The sequence below is a fragment of the Nycticebus coucang genome, chromosome 22 (genome assembly GCF_027406575.1).
Source record: "Nycticebus coucang isolate mNycCou1 chromosome 22, mNycCou1.pri, whole genome shotgun sequence".
Taxonomy (NCBI): domain Eukaryota; kingdom Metazoa; phylum Chordata; class Mammalia; order Primates; family Lorisidae; genus Nycticebus; species Nycticebus coucang.
Window position 1 is genome coordinate 11,061,648 of NC_069801.1, and position 19,407 is coordinate 11,081,054.

The window sequence follows — 19,407 nt, forward strand, 5'->3', positions numbered from 1 at the left end:
TATCACCATACTTCACTATAACCTCCAACTCCTGGGCTCGAGCATTTCTCCTGCCTTGACTTCCCAAATAGCTGGGACACACCATACCCAACCATCAGTAATTTTTCTATTTTTGGTAGAGATGGGGGTCTTACTCTTGCTCAGGCTGGTATCAAATTCCTGAGCTTAAGCTTCAAGCTCAAGTTAACCATTCTTTTCTCAGCGTGCTAGGATGTCAGACAGTCAGCTTTTTTTTTTTTCTTAGATTGCTAAAATACATATAAAGGGTATTATCTTATCCATTTTTAAGCATACAGTTCAGTGGCTTTAAGCGCAGTGACCACCTTCACCCAACCATAGAACTCTTCTCATTTTACAAAACAAACTCTGTACCCATTAAACAAGAACTCCCTGTCCCTCACGCAGCCCCTAACAACCACTATTCTGCTCTGAATCTGACTCAGCTAGGTACTTTGTATAAGTGAAGCCATATAATATTCGTCCTTTCGTGATTAGTTTTTCACTTAGCGTAATGTTCTCAAGCTTTACCCATGTTATAGCATGTGCCAGAATTCCCTTCCTACTCAAGGCTGGATAATATTCCACGGCACGGATAGCCCATAGTTTGTTGATCTCTTCGTCTGTTGACGGACACTTGGGCTACTTCCTCCTTTTGGCTGTTGCCAACAAAGCAGTTGTAAACTTTTGTATACCAATGTGGGGGGAGGGTGTACAGGCAGTTCTGGGTGTATAGGCAGCCCCGGGGTTATGAACGAGATGGGTTCTGTAGCTTTGTTCTTAAGCAGAAGTTGTACGTAAACTAGACCAAGTACATTTACCTGTTACCCGTCATAGCCTCCATTCATAAGTTCGAGTTGTATGTCCGTCGGGTATTTGTAACTTGGGGACTTACTGTAGCAGCCTCTGTTCCTAAGTGTGAGTTGTAAGTAAGTCGGATGTTTATAACTCAGGGGCTGCCTGTACTTTGTTTTAATCACACAAATATGGCACACAGTGGTAAAGACCCCTAACTTTGACTATTGAAAGAGCAAAAGGACGCTTTGTAAGATGCTGAAATCAGTAGTTATTACAATGGAATCGTGCTGTTGGCAGGAGGAGCCACTAATTTCCAGGAGGAGCCACTAACTTCCAGGACACTATGCTAAGCAAATTACCTGCTGGCTCAAAACAGAGACAGGGTTCTCACATGATCTCTGCTTTACAGACAAGGAAGCTGAAACTCAGAGAGGTTAAGTGACTTTCCCAGGGTCACACAGCCAGCCAGTGCAAATGAAACTCTGCCCGTACTTGCAGATAACAGCGGGGAGAAAACCATGTAGTCTGACACTAGCCGGAAAGAGCAGTATCAAATATAACAAAATATAACAAAACCTTTTCAAATATAACAAAACATTCTTTTACAATCACTTGGCTGTACATGATTTTTTAAAAATCTTACTGCTACATGAAGTTGCCTGGTGCTTCACTGGTCACTGCTGGTATCGGACAGACATTCCTCAGGCCAGTACCTGGACACTTCATGGCAGCCCGAACCTCTTTGTCAGGCTTTCCCCAGGAGACCCCCAGCTCACCCCCAGCCTCACAGAACAGCCCTCAGCTCCCTCTCGGCCCCTTGTCAGGCTGTGAAACTTACGTGCGGGCTGCCTCCAAGCTCTCCTAGATGAATGAGGACCAGAGGGAGAGTAGCCATGGCAACCATTACACATTCCTATGAGTTCACTTTCCACTGGCCAGAAGAATTCAACCATATGGACTCTGGGGAGAGAGAAGGAAGGTATTGGAGAGCATCTCTTGTCAAATCTCTTCTCATTTGGGGGCCCAGTTTTTCTAAGGATTTTGTGTCCATCTTGATTCCTGCTTGCTTTTGTTTCTGATGGATTTCTCCGGTCCCTGGAGAGGGCGCTGTGTTTTCTCCTGGGGTAGAGTTTTCAAGACTCGTCCTAACAATCTAAGAGTTAACCATTCTTTTCCCAGCAAAGAGTTTGCAAATAGATACCTTTGTCTCAGACTCTGTGGTGGCCATCACAGACAGAGAGGGATGTGACAGCTATCTTACGAATATTAGGGAGTGGGAGCAGAAGCTAGGGACCCAGATGTGTTTGCAGATGCACGGTGGGTAGTGTGGGCCTCCTGAAGTTCAAATCACACTGCCCAACACAGTTCCAGCCCTGCTCTTCACCAGCCATAGGATTGCACAGGTGGCTTCACTTCTGAAAGCCTCAGTTCCCATTTCTGTAAAATTGAGATCATACCAGTTCCTTACCATGTGGGGTTGTTGAAAGGGCACAATATGTCAATGTCTCAGCCCAGCACCTGGCACCTGTGATAAGCATGTGATATTGCTCAACTGTAGGCTCAAGCAGAAGAGCCCTCCAGCACCCAGCTGCCTCCTCTGGGAGCATTCCCACGGGCAGGAAACCTCTCAAGACACACCTCTTCCCCAGCTACCAGGCGGACACTTCAGCAAATAAATTACCCGTGGAATGACATACAAGATGGAAACACATAAAGAAAAACTCTTGGCTGACGAAGTTCATTGGCACCCAGGACATGCCCAGGAGTGAATGATGCAAATCATACCTCTTTTGCCATCGTATAGCCTAGGACCACCACGTTGCACAGCTCTGGGGCCGCCATTCATGGCGTAGTCCACACAGATGGTGCCCCCTAGGGTTGTACAAGAGGTAACTTACAGGGCTATTTGCAGTGCCCTGAAGCAACCACTATGTAATAAGCTAGAGTTTCTGCCTAAGTGTCAAGCATGTGAAATCAAAGTCACAGAGCTGGGTACGCCTGCCATGATGATTTGTGTTGATTGACTTTTTTTAGTGTTTTATAATCTCTATGAATGCAGGCTGTCCTTATCAACAGTGGTGCTGTTCTTATAAGGCAGGTGGGTAAGGAAACCTGCTGTAGCCTGCTCTGTCCTGTCCCCATTCCAGCCAGAGACTCCCCCGTGACTTCTGTATACGGTCCTTTGTCCCTCTAGCAACCTCACCACATGCTGCCCAGCATAAAGAGTGCCCTGTTTGAGCCCGTATGCCTTGCTGCTCACTGCTGTCATGGCGAAGCTCTTCTGGAATGCAGTGAAGAACACAAGGGCTTTGAAGTATGATAGACTCAAGCTCAAATTCAGATTCCAACTGCAACTTACTTAACCTTTCTCTCTTTTTTTAGTTGTGTTTTTTTTTTTTTTTTGAAAGAGAGAGAGTCTCACTCTAGCACTCTGACTAGAATGTCGTGGCACTATAGCTCACAGCAACCTCAAGTTTTTGGGATCAAGTAATCCTCTTGCCTCAGTTTTTCTATTTTTAGTAGAGATGGGGTCTCACTATGGCTTGGGCTGGTCTTGAACTCATGCGCTCAAGCAATTCACCCACCTCGGCCTTCTAAAGTGCTAGGATTACAGGTGGGTGCTACCGCGCCTGGCCTTTTTAAAATTTTGGATAACATAACAGTACATATGATTAGGGTACATTGTTTGCATGTGTAAGGTAAAGTTCAAGTTGTAGTTGCGTCCTTCACTCTTTCTGAGCTTCAGTTTCCAATTTCTGCCAAGCAGGTACACCTTAATCACAGGCCCTTTCTCCTCCTTAAGAATTTTTATGGACACCATTGGGACAACTCCATCATTGTACTAACTGCTGCCCAAAGAGGTTCTGCAACTTTCCCAAGGTCACACATCAGTTACAGCCAGACCCAGACTTCAGGGCCAGTCCTGAGTCCTAGTCCAAGAGGCTTCTCCCAACAGCACCCTGATGACCTGAGAGCTCAGGCTACAAGTCCTTCTCTGCAACACCAGGTCAACCTGCCACTTCACATGCTGTTGGGGGCAAAAGCAAAAGCCACCCAGGAGGGCAGAAACGCACCTTCAGTTACTGGCTGCTTCATTTGCCTCCACGAACTTTTCACAAGGGACGCTGCAGCTCCTGGACTAACCCTTGGCTCCCTTTTGGTTTCTTTGTGATGATAATGACAATAAATGCCTGGCAGCTAATGTTTCATGAGCATTTATTAGGAGCCAGGAAGTGTTATGGGCACTTTATATGTACTATTCCATTTGGTTCTCACACAGTAAGAAGTAACTGTTGTTATCCCTATTTTAAAGATGAGGCATAAAAAGAAACACGTTTGTCAGGGTGACATACTGTGTAAGAGGCAGAGGAGGGAGAGAGACCAGTTCCTTGGCATGCTAGATCCCATGTTCTCAACCAGAGGTTGGCAAACCACAGCCCCAGGGCCAAACCCAGACGATCGCCTGTTGTTTTTTTTTAATTAAAATTTTACCGGAACACGCGTGCCCACTCATTTGGTGTTGCCTGTACGTTTGCTTTTCTGCTCCAACAGCAGAGCTGAGGAGATAGAGCCTGTATATGGTGCACAGAGCCAGAAATACCTGCCGTCTGGCTCTCCACAGAAAGTTCCCCAACTCCACTCGTAACCCTGCGATCTACTGCCTCTTTCATTTCACCCAGTTGCTGAAAGAACCGCTAAAAAAAGAGGATAGGAGGGCGGTGCCTGTGATTCAGAAGAGTAGGGCACTGGCCCCATATGCCGGAGGTGGCAGGTTCAAACCCAGCCCCAGCCAAAAACTGCAAAAAAAAAAAGAGGATAGGAAATCCCGGGGATAAGAAAAATAACTATTATAGATTGAGCCCTTATGGTCTTCCAAGCACTCTGCTGGTTAATAGTTAATTTAGTTGACCAAGAAATTTAAGAAAAAGAAAATATAGCTTTCAAATAGTCTTTCATTACCTCTTTAAAAGAAAGCTTAGAAATATGTGGTTCTAGGCCAGGCACGGTGGCTCGCACCTGTAATCCTAGCACTCTGGGAGGCCGAGGCGAGAAGATCCCTCGCACTCAGGATTTCGAGACCAGCCTGAGCAAGAGCAAAACCCCATCTTTACTAAAAATAGAAAAACTAGCCAGGCATGGTGGCAGGCACCTGTACTCCCAGCTACTCGGGAGGCCGAGGCAGGAGGATTGCTTGAGCTCAGGAGTCGGAAGTTGCTGTGACCTAGGCTCATGTCGCAGAATGAGACTGTCTTAAGGGGGAAAAAAGGAGGAAAAGGTAGTTCTAAATATACATGCACACGTATTTGCATGGATAGTAATACAATTATATTGACATATCTAATGAATATGCTAGATATATAATGTATACAATAGATGTATGTTTTAAATTTTACCTGTTTTTTCTTTTTTTTTGCAGTTTTTTTTTTTTTTTTGGCCAAGGCTGGGTTTGAACCCACCACCTCCAGCATCTGGGGCTGGCGCCCTACTCCTTGAGCCACAGGCGCCTCCCAAATTTTACCTGTTTTTTCAACTGGAAAGTTTTCTTTGAAAACTTTGGAATGTTTTCTCTGGTATAAACTTATGAAGCAGAAATTTGGGACTTATGCTCTGAAGTTTGCCCTAGCTAGAGACCTATTAATTTGTTCCAAATTCCTCTATTTAATGTTTCACTGCCTGGCTAATGACTGGTTCCTTGGTCTTAAATCACTTCTTCTCTGAGACCACTGTTTTACGTTTACAAGTTTAAAGGTGAATTTGGTACATGATTCCAGCCTGGTGGGTTTTATTTCAGCCTGTCAGGACCTATATAACACTTTGCCTTCTGCGTACACAGTGATGCTTGGTGCTGAAGTCTCAGTGAACATGCTGTCCAGGAAATTGTGTGGTTTGCAAATGTTGGAAACCCACCTCAAACTCGAATAAGAAGGAGGAGGAGGAGGAGGAGGAGGAGGAGGAGGAGGAGGAGGAGGAGGAGGAGGAGGAGGAGGAGGAGGAGGAGGAGATGTTCATGCAAATGAAAAGGAAAAAAAAAAAAAAAAAAACAGCTTCAGACCTGGCTGGATCCAGGTGCTCAAGCGATTATCAGGAAACTATCTCTTTCATCTTCATTAGCTTCATAATCTCAGGTAGATTCCTGCCTCACCTGTAACGAGCTGGCCACCAGCAGCCACAGCATCCTCCAAACTTAGCAGCTCCAGGAAAAGAATAAGCTTCTTCATTGACTGGGCTTGGATCCTATGCTGATCCCTGAGCCAGCCATTGAGGGCAAAGACAGGGAGTACTCTGACTGGCCTGGTCAGGTCATACTCCCTCCCCTGGAGTAGACAGGGGATCTGTCCCGACAGAATTACATGGGCTCAGAAATGTGGGAGGGAAGGGTGTCTCCCCTACAGAAGATAGAGAAATAGATGCAATGTAGACAGAAAAACAAATGTCCATGAAATAAGGGAGTGTTCTTACTGCTTAAACTGAACCTTCCTAGTGAGATTCAGGGGGAGGGCCTCGGAGGAAGAAAATGACTAATAATCCACTTCTTATTGGAAAAGTCCCAGGCCAATCTCCAAAAGCTCAGAGTAGTTTGTTCTTCTCCTGTGTATGTGATGAGAAGCTCACAGAGTTGGGGCCTTAGTCACCCACTGCAAGAAGGATCTTAAAATAAAGCCTGCTCTGTCATCCTGGCTAGAGTGCAGTGTCATCATCATGGCGCACTACAACCTCAAATTCTTGGGCTCAAGTGATCCTCCTGCCTCAGCCTCCTGAGCAGCTGGAACTACAGATATGCACCACTGCACCCAGCTAATTTTTTTCTATTTTTTTGTAGAGACAGGGTCTTGCTCTTGCTCAGGCTGGTCTCAAACTCCTGATCTCAAGTGATCCTCTGGCTTTAGACTTCCAAAGTGCTAGGAGCCACTGTACCCGGCCAGACCCATTCTTGAGAAGGATGTGGCTTTTCCTGTAGCCGGATTGAATGCCTGGGGATTGGCAAAGGACCAGAGAGCTCAGTGGCACTTGTGACAAACCTCTCGCTAGCCAAGCTCTGCCGTCTCCCAACCTGATCTGGTAGGATTTTCCTCTATACTTTGCTTTTATAACTGTTAGGGGGAACCTCCTGATGTGATGAGAAAGGCTGAGACAAAGATTTGTAATCAAAGGAAATTTTCCATGGCCAGGGAAATGGAGGCCAAAGGGCAACAGACAGCTTCCGGCATGTCCTTGGCAAAACCTCACAGATTGTCATTAGATGTCTACCAGCAGCGGCATCAAGGGACCAGAGGGAGAAGTGTCCTCGTGAAGCAACTAAGACCTGGCCCAGAAACTGCAGGGCCCCACCCGCTGCCTCCTGGCTTTTCTGGCAGGTCACAGTCTTCCCAAACACAGCCGTGGTGCCTGTTTTCCTAACTTACTTGACGGCCCTTCATTTATTCACTCACTCAATCTGGCAGGACTGGACTGAAGTAGGCCCAGCCTGAGGGTAGAAGAGGCTATTGGCAAAAATCGAGGTGTTGTCTCGTTAGATTATCTTCCCCATTTTATGGACTAACCAAAAAGTGAATTAGAACTTGAACAGAAAGGGAAACCCAAGCTGGAGGGTTTACGAAGACCAAATTAAGATGGGTCAGAGCACAGCTAGATGTCCTCTGACCCAGCTGGCCAAAATCCAGATGAATGACTTCCCTGAAGAGCTCAAAGGAACCTACTTCTTTAAGCTTCAAAACTGAAAGATACTATAAAACTTGATCGTTCTGTGTTCTGAAATGTATAATCCTGATTTCTGAGATTGAAGATCCTGAACAGAGTTTATCCTTTAGCTGGAGACTTAAAATTATTACTCCATCTGCCGAGGTGGAGGCTGTTTGCCCAGCCCCAGGCAGCCCCTCTGTGGACTCTCAGCTCTGACTCTGTGCTTTAGAGACCTGCAGGCAACTGCTTCTCTCTGCAGGGGTTAATGTGCCTCTTCCCCATCTCCCCATGTCCCTTCCTGTCATTATAGCTGTGTAGTATTAGAGTAAAATTGAGTCAAATCAGGGGAATTAAGTCTGGAAGTGGCCCCAGAGGACCATTAGTATGCGTAACCTCCTTTAGTATTTGCATGTGGATTTTGTAGTATTTTTCTCTGGTAACTCAAAGGCCCTTTAAATATATATATATATTATTAAATACTTTTTGATTTGGGCATAATTTTAGATATACAGAAAAACTGTAATAATGATAATATAGACAGTTCCTCTCTGCTCTGCTCCCGTTTCCCCCCAAGGTTGGCATTTGATATGACCGTAGCAGTTTTCAGAACAAACAAACAAAAACCAACCTTGCCACATTATTATCAGCTACGCTTCAGGATCCTCGTGGCTCTTTAACATCCCCTGGTCTGTGACAGTTTCTCAGTCTTACCTTGATTTTCAAGACCTTGACCGTCCTGAGGAGTACCGGCTAGGTATCCTGGAGACCGTCCCCCAGTCTGGATTTGTCTGTTTTTCTCTGATTAGACAGGGGTCACTGTGCAGTAAAGTGTCCCTGTCATCTCAGCACATCAGGGGCCCCTGTACCTACACAGCTTCCCTGGTGAGGTTGACACGGGTTGTTTGCCAGTTGTCCCCCCTGCAAAGGTACTGTCCCCCTTTCTGTATCTTGGACTTGGGGGGCAGTCCCTCGGTCCCCTCTGAGGATGAGAGGACGGGGATTGGCTCTGCTTCCAGGAGCGTGAGGATGTGCATGTATGAAATTCTTCTGTAGGGAAGATAGTCTCTGCTGCACACTGATTTGTTTCCTCACTTGTATTTTTTTTTTTTTTAAATAGAATCTCACTCTGTCACCCTGGGGTAAAGCACCATGGCATCCCATTCAACCTCAAACTCCTGTGCTCAAGCGATCCTCCTGCCTCAGCCTCCCAAGTAGCTGAGTCTACAGGCACCCACTACAATGCCTGGCTAGTTTTTCTTTTTTTAGTAGAGACAGGATCTGGCTCTTACTTAGGCTGGTCTTGAACCCCTGAGCTCAAGCAATCCACCCTCCTCAGCCTCCCAGAGTGCTGGGATCACAGGTGTGAGCCACCGTGCCCAGCCACTCACGTATTTGTATTTATGGATTTATTTGGTTCTTTAGGTTCTAATCCGCTGCTGTGTTATTTACTTTGAGAATCAAATTGTTCTAGTTTTGGCTTCTGGGGGCCCTTTCAGTCTGGGTGCTGTGTTGTTCCAACATGCCGCCATGCCGCCACCCTTTTTTTTTTTATTAAATCATAACTGTGTACATTAATGCATTTATGGGGTACAATGTGATTTTATGTACAGTTTGGAATGTTTACATCAAACTGGTTAACATAGCCTTCGCCTCACTTACTTAATTCTTGTGTTGAGACATTTATGCTCTACTCTTCATAGATTTGACATGTACCTTTGCATGATGCACAATAGCTGCACCTTTTGTTTTGGAGCATGTCCATACTGTTTGCTCTTACAAGACGCCCTGGGCATGTTTTCTCTGCCCCTCTAGCTCTGTCTGCCCATTGTTCAGTCCAGTCAGGGACACCTATGCCAGGCACTTTATGGGTGCTGGATCCAGTTTTTGTGTGTGTGTGTGTGTACCATAAAGCTTACCAACCTAAACAATGCATAGCACATTTCTTACAATAATAATATAATAGACTCTTATTGCAAAGTTAGTGTGAAGTCCTTATGGCCATTGAGTGTCACAGAAGGTTTTCATTGATTTTGCTGACCTCTGAATCCCTCACCAACTTAAAGTAGGAATGGGTGAGTTAGTTTCCAGTTTGAATATTGGTAAATATTTTTGTTTATGGGGGGGTGGGGGAAGAGGGAGAGAAAGAGGGAGGGGTGATGGAAAGAAAAAAAAAGAAAATAGTGACTAATTCTCACATAAATTAGATTTAATTTTGACCAAAGTACATTATTTGAACAATAATTTTTAATTCAACTTGTTAATATGTTGTTTAGGATATTGCATCCTCATTTATAAGAGAAGTGTATTTGTAATTTCCCTTTAAAAATGATATATTTTTTTCCAATTTTAATATCAGGTATATCCAGATGAAGTAGAATGATTTAGAAGTATTTCTTTTTTTTTTTTATTGTCTATAAGATTTGGCACGATCTGGTTTTTGAAATTATCTTCTATTTTTATTTATAAAAATAAATATTCTCTATTTTTTGAGACTTTGGAAGAAAAAATAAAGAAGTTAACTGGTGACTCCATACTGAACCTCAGAGTTGAAGCATTCTATGATAGACATACTTTTATCTGACAATGTGAATGTTACTTTTTTTGCATTATTATTATTATTATTGCTCAGTATTTCGTTGCAGCAATCATCTGATTTCTTTTCCGATTGTATTTATCTTCATTCGTTCTTTACGTGGTTTTTATTTCTAGTCCTCATCTTAAACATTGTTATTGTCCTTAAATTTGGAGCCTCTTTAATTTTGTGAAGGCAAAAAGTGGAAACCAAATAAACCCATGTACATGTATAGAGAATATTGAAAAATATATATATATATTTGTTTACATTTATGAGCGAGACAAAAGTGAAATAAGAAAGCCGTGTGCTGGAACCTCATCCATTCATCAATGACATGACTGACTGCTTTGCTATACCAGATAATAGCTTTCAAATACAAGACATATTTACTCATTTTTTGGAGCTATTCATAATGACACAACATGCTTTTACATTTCATCCGTGTTCTTCATAGGTTCTCCATCACCTTCTTAAGGGTAGACAGTCAACAAAATAAAAAAAATCAAGCCCTGATTTATAGCATCTCTACACATCACAAATCTTGACTTCTTATAGCACTTCCTGAATTCCTGATTCAGGTGGTGGGTGTGAATTCTCCCATGTTGGCCAATTCCAAGCTACAATGTAACATCCCCAGAGTTGGGAAGAGGCAGTCAGTAGTATTATTCTGCAAGGTTGCAAATACACAGTTCAGTAGGGGTACATAATAGCATAGGTAATAATCAAACACAGCAAAATAATTAGGAAGGGATGAGTTTTAAGTATGTATTACTGTTGTTGCTGATGTAATTTCATTGTTAAGTATATGTTTTTACATTTTTATTGATTTCTATGTTTATCAGCCGGCTCACAAAAATTCTGTCTGAACATTTCCTAATCAGCTCTCTGAGCCAGTATAAACAGGCCCCAGCTATCCTGCGCTACAGCAGTGAATATGCACAGGCCCGGCCTGGGTAGAGGCTGTGGCTCTCTGAGAGGCTTCCAGGGTGTCACACGTGTTCTGTGAATCACGTTCCCCTGAGGGAGTTGGCAGCGTCTCCAGAAAATCCTATTCACAAGCAGCACGTACGGCATCTCGTGGTTCTTCGTACCAGCTATTCCTTATTTTCATTTTTAACTCAGAAAATTTCCGACTCTTCATTAACCAATGGTCTAGGATCCTTTTGTGAGTATGGAAAGTAGATCTAAACCATGGCTTCAAAGGACCTGGAGGCTCTAGGAGCACAGGTTCGGAGTCGAACAGCAGCACCACTTCCTGGCTGCAGGACCTTGGGCAAGTCACTTCACCTTGCTGAGCTTCCTTTTCCTAACTCACAAAATAAGGCTTCAAATGCCTCCCCGTCCCCTAGAGTTATTCTGACAGATGAGAACACAAGGGCACAGCACAGTCTGGCACCCCCGTGCCTTCACAGAAGCAGCAGTGACAATGATTGCAAATGGCAGAGCACGTGACACGCTCTGCAAGGGCAAGGCCAGCCTTAGACACGGCCTCCAGGCCTTCCTGGCAGGATGCGGGGTCCTGTAGGACCCTGTGCAAACTACCTTGGTGTTTTAGGGTGTGCCCCTCACCCTGCCGTCTTGATAAAGTCAGAAGCAAATGCTGGTGTGATAACACAGAGAACAGGCAGGTATTTTGGGAAAAATGGAATGTGATTTCTTGAGTAAATCATTGACTAGTGTTTGTTCAAGCTGATAGAAATTCAGCAGTGGGTGTGTCAAGGGAGTTGACAACTGGCGATTATAAAGGTAGTGTTGTAAAAATCAGGAATGTCTTATGTTGCCTAAAAACCAACACAGGCAACCACCATGCAACATAGGATCAGAGACCGGGGCGGGGGGGAAAGAAGAAAGGCCATTAGCAAAGCTTTTTAAACTAAAGTTCCTAAAACCAGACTCATTCGTAATTGACCTTGACTCCCAGCTTCAAGCACAGCCAGGAGTTATCTTTAATATAAGTTGTTTTCTTGGGTTTATTCTCACCCGCCTTCCCCACCCCCGCCACCTGTTTCCTTGTAGTTAGCAGCAGGAATTGCTGGTAAACCTTGACCTTAGAATAGAGCAGACCTGCTAAGTAGAGAAGACCAACTTTAACCTTTCATCTAAAGCCACCCTGAATCAGCAAGCTTTAACTAAACATGAAAACAAAGAGCTTATTGCGATCTTTGCTGCATTATGCGTCAAACACGGTCCCCTTTAGAGACTCTGTCATTAGGGCCGTGAGGGGTGCAAGTGACAGAAACCAGCTCTCAGCAGCCTCACAGCGCTGAGAAGTTTAGGGTATGACCCAAGCCAGGGTTCAGAACGGCTTCTCTACTTTCATATTATTCACAATAACCAAGAGGTGGAAGTAACAAATGAATGGTCCATCACTCATCTGTTGAAAGTGTCCATCAACAGGTGAATCGATAAAGAAAATGTGATCTGTCCAATACAACAGAATATTATTCAGCCTTAAAAAAGAGAATTCTGTCTGATACATGCTACAACCCATTTGAATTTGCTTATTACTGAACTATACACTTAAAAGTCATTAAGAAGGTAAATTTTATGATATCTGTTTTTTATAATTAAAAATGCAAAACAAAAGTCACCTTCCCTCTCTCCTTTCCTGGGCTCCATATCCTGAGCGCCAGCCATACATGAAGCTCCCACGTCTCCTATGGCTAGAGATGCTGGTGTCCAGCATGTCTCCTTGGTTCTGATTGGATCACATGCCCCACCCCTGAACCAATCACTGTGACCAGGGAATGTGATTGGCTGATTTCCTAACCCCGCCCACAATAATAAGCTGGGAGAAGGAGGGAGATTACCCAAATCTCCAGAGGATGCTGAATGGGTTCTGGCCTGTCTGCCATAGACGTGGGACCCTTGAGGTGTGAGGCTCGAGCACCCTTGCAGTTTGTAGATTAGAAAGGTATAAAATCAAAACCCTGAATAAAGAATTTTGCTGCACACCATCCCATATCGTGTAGTCTGTTTCTTAACTTAGTAACTACAGGAGCAAGTTTATACTCACGGCAAAGCTGCTGTTCATTTGTGTCTCCGGTCACGCAACACAGTTAGCTGGCAGTGAGGCACCATTACTTAACAGCCTCCCCATCCCCAAGTATCCCAGCATCAAAGTGGATTCCTCCACCACAACCAATAATCTCTAGATTTGTGTTCTAGAAGACTAGGTATTCGAATTTACCCCCTCTCACCTCCAACCCATCATTCAATAAATAGTTACTAAACCAAAAGAAATATCAGAATGATTGAGGCAAGACCGCCATGGAGGATGAGAAGGATGGGAGTGGATGGAGAAGGCAGCTCAGGGCAGGAGCCCACACCTCAGCTTCTGAGACTAAAGAATGGAGGGCAGGCTAGCTGGAGGGGCCAAGATGTAACAGTGGACAGAAATTCAGAACTACATGTAAGGTAACAGGGTTCCAGAACATGCCCAATCCCATTCCTGAATCCAGATTTAAAATGGGCTAGTTGGCTTGGCGCCTGTAGCTCAGTGAGTAGGGCGCCAGCCACATACACCGAAAGCTAGCAGGTTCGAGCCCTGCCAGGGCCTGCCAAACAACAATAACAACTGCAATCAAAAAAATAGCCAGGCGTTGTGGCAGGTGCCTGTAGTCCTCCCTACTCAGGAGGCCAAGGCTAGAGAGTTGCTTAAGCCCAGGAGTTTGAGGTTGCTGTGAGCTGTGATGCCACAGCACTCTACTAAAGGTGACATAGTGAGACTCTGTCTCAAATAATAAATAAAATAAAATAAAATGGGCTCGTGTTATTACAAATGCTGGGCCAGGTGTCCCCAGGTGATTAGTTCCCTGAAACATCTCACTGACTCCATGAAAGAATCTTTGTGGCCTTCTGTAGAAAGACTGTAGCTGAAAGACTGGCTCAGGATCCTGAGTGAGGGGAGAACCTTCCTCCTGAATTCGACCCAGTCGAAGTTATAGAATGTCTGTCTGCCACTGCTCTTCTTTTACGTGTGTTCTTTCTTGTCCTTCTTCATGAGTGTCTGACCTCAGATTCTCTCTAGGATACAGAAGGAGAAACGTAAGCTCTGGGAAAATAGACGCATGGCCCTGCATCGCAGCCCACTTAGCTCTTACTTGGAAAGTATTATTTCTGTGAAGAAAATTGGGAGGGAAAGCAGGGAGAATTGTGGGAAGAGAGAACAGAGAGAAAGGCCGTCCACCAGATCTTGATCCGCATTCTGTCTCTACCACTACCTGTGCTTGGGTAAATTCTTTCACCTCTCCAAGGGAGTGGGGAGCGTCCTCCCTGAAGGCCAAGGAGTCAGTGCACCAAGTGATAGCACTCATCGAGGTTATCTTAATCACTGGGCACCTGGAAGCATTAAGCCAGGGGTCAGCTCCTCTCCACATCCTCCTCCCTGGCCAGAAGGATTTTGATGTGCTCTCCACTGAAAATAGCTACAAACATCTTCCCCAGAATCAAAGCATTAAGTGTTCCCTTGATAGATTTATGGGACCTCTGCCAGAATCAGGTGTGACAATGTTCAGACCCAAAGGCTAACAAGACAGTGGGGTCCCTGCCACCCCAGAGATCTTAGCACTGGGATTCAGATGGAGAGACCCACAGTGGGGACAGAAAAGGAGAGGCTATGGAGTCCCAGATGATTGGCCCATTCTTTCTTCTTTTTTTTTTTTGTAGAGACAGAGTCTCACTTTGTCATCCTCTATAGAGTGCCATAGCATCACACAGCTCACAGCAACCTCCAACTCCTGGGCTTAGGCCATTCTCTTGCCTGAGCCTCCCAAGTAGCTGGGACTACAGGTGCCCGCCACAACGCTCAGCTATTTTTTGTCACAGTTTGGCCAGGGCCGGGTTTGAACCCCTTGGGTATATGGGGCCAGCGCCCTACCAACTGAGCCACAGGTGCAGCCCTGGCCCATCCATTCTTTCAACCAGTATTTGAGGACTGCCACGTGTGTGCCAGGCCTTTATTCTGGGTGCTGAGGATATAGCGGTCAGCAAGAGAGATGAAAAGTCCCTAATCCCTCAAAGGGGACGTTCTCCTAGCTCCACAGCTCAAGACCACATCTATGGCCTTGGGGAAAAATCACTTGGTCTTGCCCACCCTGTCATGACACAGCATAGGGTGTATCAAACGATTAATTATTCGTTCATACATGTGAATCACTGGGCAAAGTGCCTGAGTAAAGGACACACCCACTAAATGGTGGTGTCACGATGTGCTAAGTGTGACCCCTGGCAGGGCCCACCATCCCCAACTTGAGAGTCCAGGAAGGTTTCCCGGGGTAAGTGATTCCTAAGCTGAGACCTCAGGCAGCAATTGTGTGGCTCGGACAAAGGAGTGGAGGCCGCATCAGCAGCTCACAACCTCCCCTGACCCTTTGTGTGCCCCTGCAGGTCTCCTACCCGTGGATGAGAAGCCCAGCACCATGGCCAAGGTCACAGACGCCCCAGGCCACACAGGAGCCGACCCCGAACCCTTCGCCACCACATATTCCCTTCTGCCAGGGCATCCGGTCAGCACCTGTGCAGAGGAGCTGGTCCCAGGGCTTCCCCAGGCCCACCCTGGGCCCGGCTCCCACCCACAGGCGGCCTATGAGCACTGGCGGGAAGATGTTCTCCTTCGTGGTGGACACCACCCACAAGTCCCCTATCAAGCAAGGTACGTGTCTGTCCGTCTGCGCTCCCTTTGGTAGCGTATGGAGCGTGTTTCTAGCTGTGAGGAGGGGGTCGTGTTTTTGCTTATTTTCTCTCATTATAAAAGTAAAACATAGTCCAACTTTTTCAAATACAGGATAAACAGAAAGTAAGAAAACAGTTCAAAATCATCTGTCATCCTTCTTGCCTTGGGTGTGCTCTTGAGCTGCTGGCACATGTCCCTCCCAGTGGTTCTCAACCTTCCTAATTGCCGCGTTGTTACAAATGGAACAAAGGGGTCGCGACCCACAGGTTGAGAATTGCTGCTAGACTTTGGGCTGTGCCCGTAAACTCAGATCAGCACTCCTGCGGTGTGTGTGCACCTGGGTGCATATGTGTATGTGTGTGTGTGTAGCAGGACCTAAATCAACACACTTTGACTCAGATGTGCAGAAATACTGGTAACCGAAATCCCCTTTTGCTGCCAACCTCCCTAGGATGTTTGTACCATCTTCCATGTGAAAGGAGATAGAGGCTTATCAAGGAAAATCACTTCCCCAGAGAAGATACACTCAATCTAGACCAATCTAATGCTTTTCTGTGTCACTGAAGGCTGGTTATCTTAGTGACCGCCCGCTCATAGCCTGCTCACTCTGGCCCATGCATAGCCTTACTTGTCCCTTGAAAGCCACATGGCATTTGCGAAGGAAGTGTCCATCTGTTACCGTCCTCTTGGCCTCAGCAGCTTCACAGGCAGAGTAGCTGGTCAGCTCCGTCTCCTGGGCCTAATTCCCAAGGTTTCTCCATGGTGTCAAGGTCCCATTCTCTGTCCCTTCCATCCCAGCCTTTTCTGAGTCTCCAGCTTTCTGAGTGGCTCCACATCCTCCCCCACTATTGCTCAAGACCATTCACCTAGTCACCTTCCTCCATCACTAAAATAATGATCGCTATTGTCACATATACAAGGTAAAGGGTAAATGAGATGTTTCAGCAGCAGCAACACCAAAGGAATGCCTGTGTACTTACCACCCGCATTCAGAAATTGCTCAGCCATTTCCCTCCAACATTTTAATATGAAAATTTTCAGACATACAGCCAAATATTATAAGAAGAATTTTACAGTGACCCCCCCCACCTAATTCTACCATGCATTTTTCTATACTCTTATTATATATCTGTCCATCCATCCTTCATCCATTAATCCATCTTATGTTTTGATGCATTAACTGGAACCCAACAGTTCATGTGCATTTTGGTAAAATCAACATGCAATGTGTATTAGTTTTCAGTCGTATAACAAATTACTCTAAAATTTAGCAGTCTGAAATAAACAAAAACTCCGCGTGTTATCTTATGCAGTTTCTGTGGATCAGGAATTGGGGAGCGGCTTAGCTGATGGCTGTGACTCAGGGTCTCTCATGACGTTGCCGTCAAGAGGTCAGCCAGGGCCGCACTCACTGGAAGGCTCGTCTGGGGCTGGAGAATCTGCTTCTGAGATGGCGCACTCTCATGGCTGTGGACAGGAGGCCTCAGTTCTTCACCATGAGGACCTCTCCACAGAGCTGCTCAGGTGTCCTCAGCAGGGACAGCTGGCCCCTCCAGGGCATGGGATCCAAGAGAGCCATATGGAAACTGCAGTATCTCTACTGACCAAGCCTTTGAAGTCACTCTCTGTCTTTTCAGTAGTACCCTTTTGGTTGCACAGGTCAGCTCTGTCCAGTGCAGAAGGGGCCTCTGCATGAGGCTGGACACCAGGAGGCAGGGATTACTGGCAGTCACCTTGGAGGCTACCTACCACAATCTGCTCTGGTCCTCAACGATTCATCCCCCTCTCACATGTAAAATACCCTCACTCCATCCTGAGGCCCCTGCAAAGTCTCACCCCAATACACCATCAGCTCAAAGTCCAGAATTTCGTCATTTAAATTAGGTCCAGGTACAGAAAGGGCTCATTGGGTATGGCTCCTAAAGTTTAGTTCCTTGATTATAGTTGCTATTGGTATAAAGAACTGTGAACTACAGACACAAGTTATCTGTCCTTCACACACCCAACTAACAGATCTCAAGGATATAAATCAACAATAAACATGTTTCATCTTTTTTGTTTGTTTGTTTTGAAACAGAGTCTCACTATGTCGCCCTTGATAGAGTGCTATGGCGTCACAGCTCACAGCAACCTCAAACTCTTGGGCTTAAGAGATTCTCTTGCCTTGCCTCCCAAGTAGCTGGGACTACAGGTGCCTGCCACAATGCCTGGCTATTTTTTTGTTGCTGTTGTCATTGTTGTTTAGTGGCTCAGGCCGGGTTCAAACCTGCCAGCCTCAGTGTATATGGTCGGTGACGTAACCACTGTGCTACGGGCACCAGGCCAACATCTTTCATCTTACACAGTCTCTCTGGTCAGACACTTGGGAGTGGCTCAGCTGGGGGATTCTGGATTCTGTCGGGAGGTTGCTGTCAAGCTGTCACCAGGGCTGTAGTCATCTGAAGGCTTGTCTGGGGCTAGAGGACCCATCTCCAAGATGGATCGCTTACATGGCTTGGGGTAGGAGGCCTCAGTTCCTTACTAGTTGTTAGTAGGAAGCTTCCGTTCCTCACGAGGGGAACCTCTCCATTGGCTGCTTAAGTCTTCCTAGGAGATGGCCACCAGCTGTCTACAAAAGACTGGGCCTAGGGGGTGAAGCAGAAGCTGCAATGTCTCTTATGATCCAACCTCAGGAGACAAACTCCAACATTTCTGTAATACCCTTGATTACATAGACAAGCTCTGCTGAACTGTGTCCTCTCAAGATTTATGTGTTGAGGCCCTAACCCCCAGTACCAGGGAATGTGGCTATATTGGGAGATAATGCCTTTAAAGAGGTAATTAAATTAAAAGGAGTCGTTAGGGTGGGCTCTCATCCAATCTGACACTTGTCCTTAAAAGAGGAGATTAGGATGCCCCAGGAATGCACATCCCCAGAGGAAGGGCCGCATAAGAACAGAGCCAGGGAGAGTGGCCTCAGGAGAAACCAGCCCTGCTGACCTGGCCTGGAGAACTGTGCGGAACTAACCTGCTCTCGTTAAGTCACCCACTCCGTTTCGTGGTGGCAGCCTGAGCACATTAATGTTAATTCGCCCAGTATTGAAGAGGACTACCTAGGGGAACAAGAATCACAGGGGCCAGGTGGTGCCTGTGGCTCAGTGAGTATGGCGCTGGCCCCATATACCGGAGGTGGTGGGTTCATAACCCAGCCCCAGCCAAAACTGCCAAAAAAAAAAAAAAAAGAATTATAGGGCCTTCCTGGGGACTCAGGGAAACGCACACATCTTGAGTGGACACTGTTTGAGTTTTTACAATCATATACACTTATACAGGACATTCCAAAAGTTTCAAGATAGACAAAAATCAAGAAAATCCACATAGACAGCACCAATGAAACCTTCCCTGCAACACCAATTAGAACTGGAACTTCGAGGATGAATCAGAAAGGACGCTGTCAACTGTGCTTCTTGGAAGTAAAACAATAGACCGTAACACAGTCTGTCTCAAAACTTTCACAGTGGCCCATGTATAACCCAGCCCCGATCAAGAAATATGGTCCGTTACCATCTCCCCAAAAAAGGTTCTCATGCCCCTTCCCAGTTAGTTCTTAGTCCCATCCCCGAGAGGCGACCACTCTTCTGAATTCTTTTTCCATCATGGACTAGAGAATCCTATTCTAGAATTTCAAATAAATGAGATCACG

The 19,407-nt window shown here is 45.7% G+C and overlaps 1 protein-coding gene across 6 annotated transcripts in view; it reads left to right on the top strand.

Annotated features, from left to right (window-relative positions):
- Nucleotides 1–19,407, top strand: part of FHAD1 (forkhead associated phosphopeptide binding domain 1) — a 126,317-nt gene that overhangs the window by 16,723 nt on the left and 90,187 nt on the right. For 5 of the 6 annotated variants that reach the window (XM_053575334.1, XM_053575339.1, XM_053575336.1 and 2 more), the window contains one exon: nt 15,440–15,704. The exons of the other annotated variant lie outside the window; for it this stretch is intronic. In XM_053575334.1, coding sequence (XP_053431309.1) covers nt 15,440–15,704 — 265 coding nt within the window. The remainder of the gene's footprint in view (nt 1–15,439; nt 15,705–19,407) is intronic. 6 annotated transcript variants of the gene reach the window in all.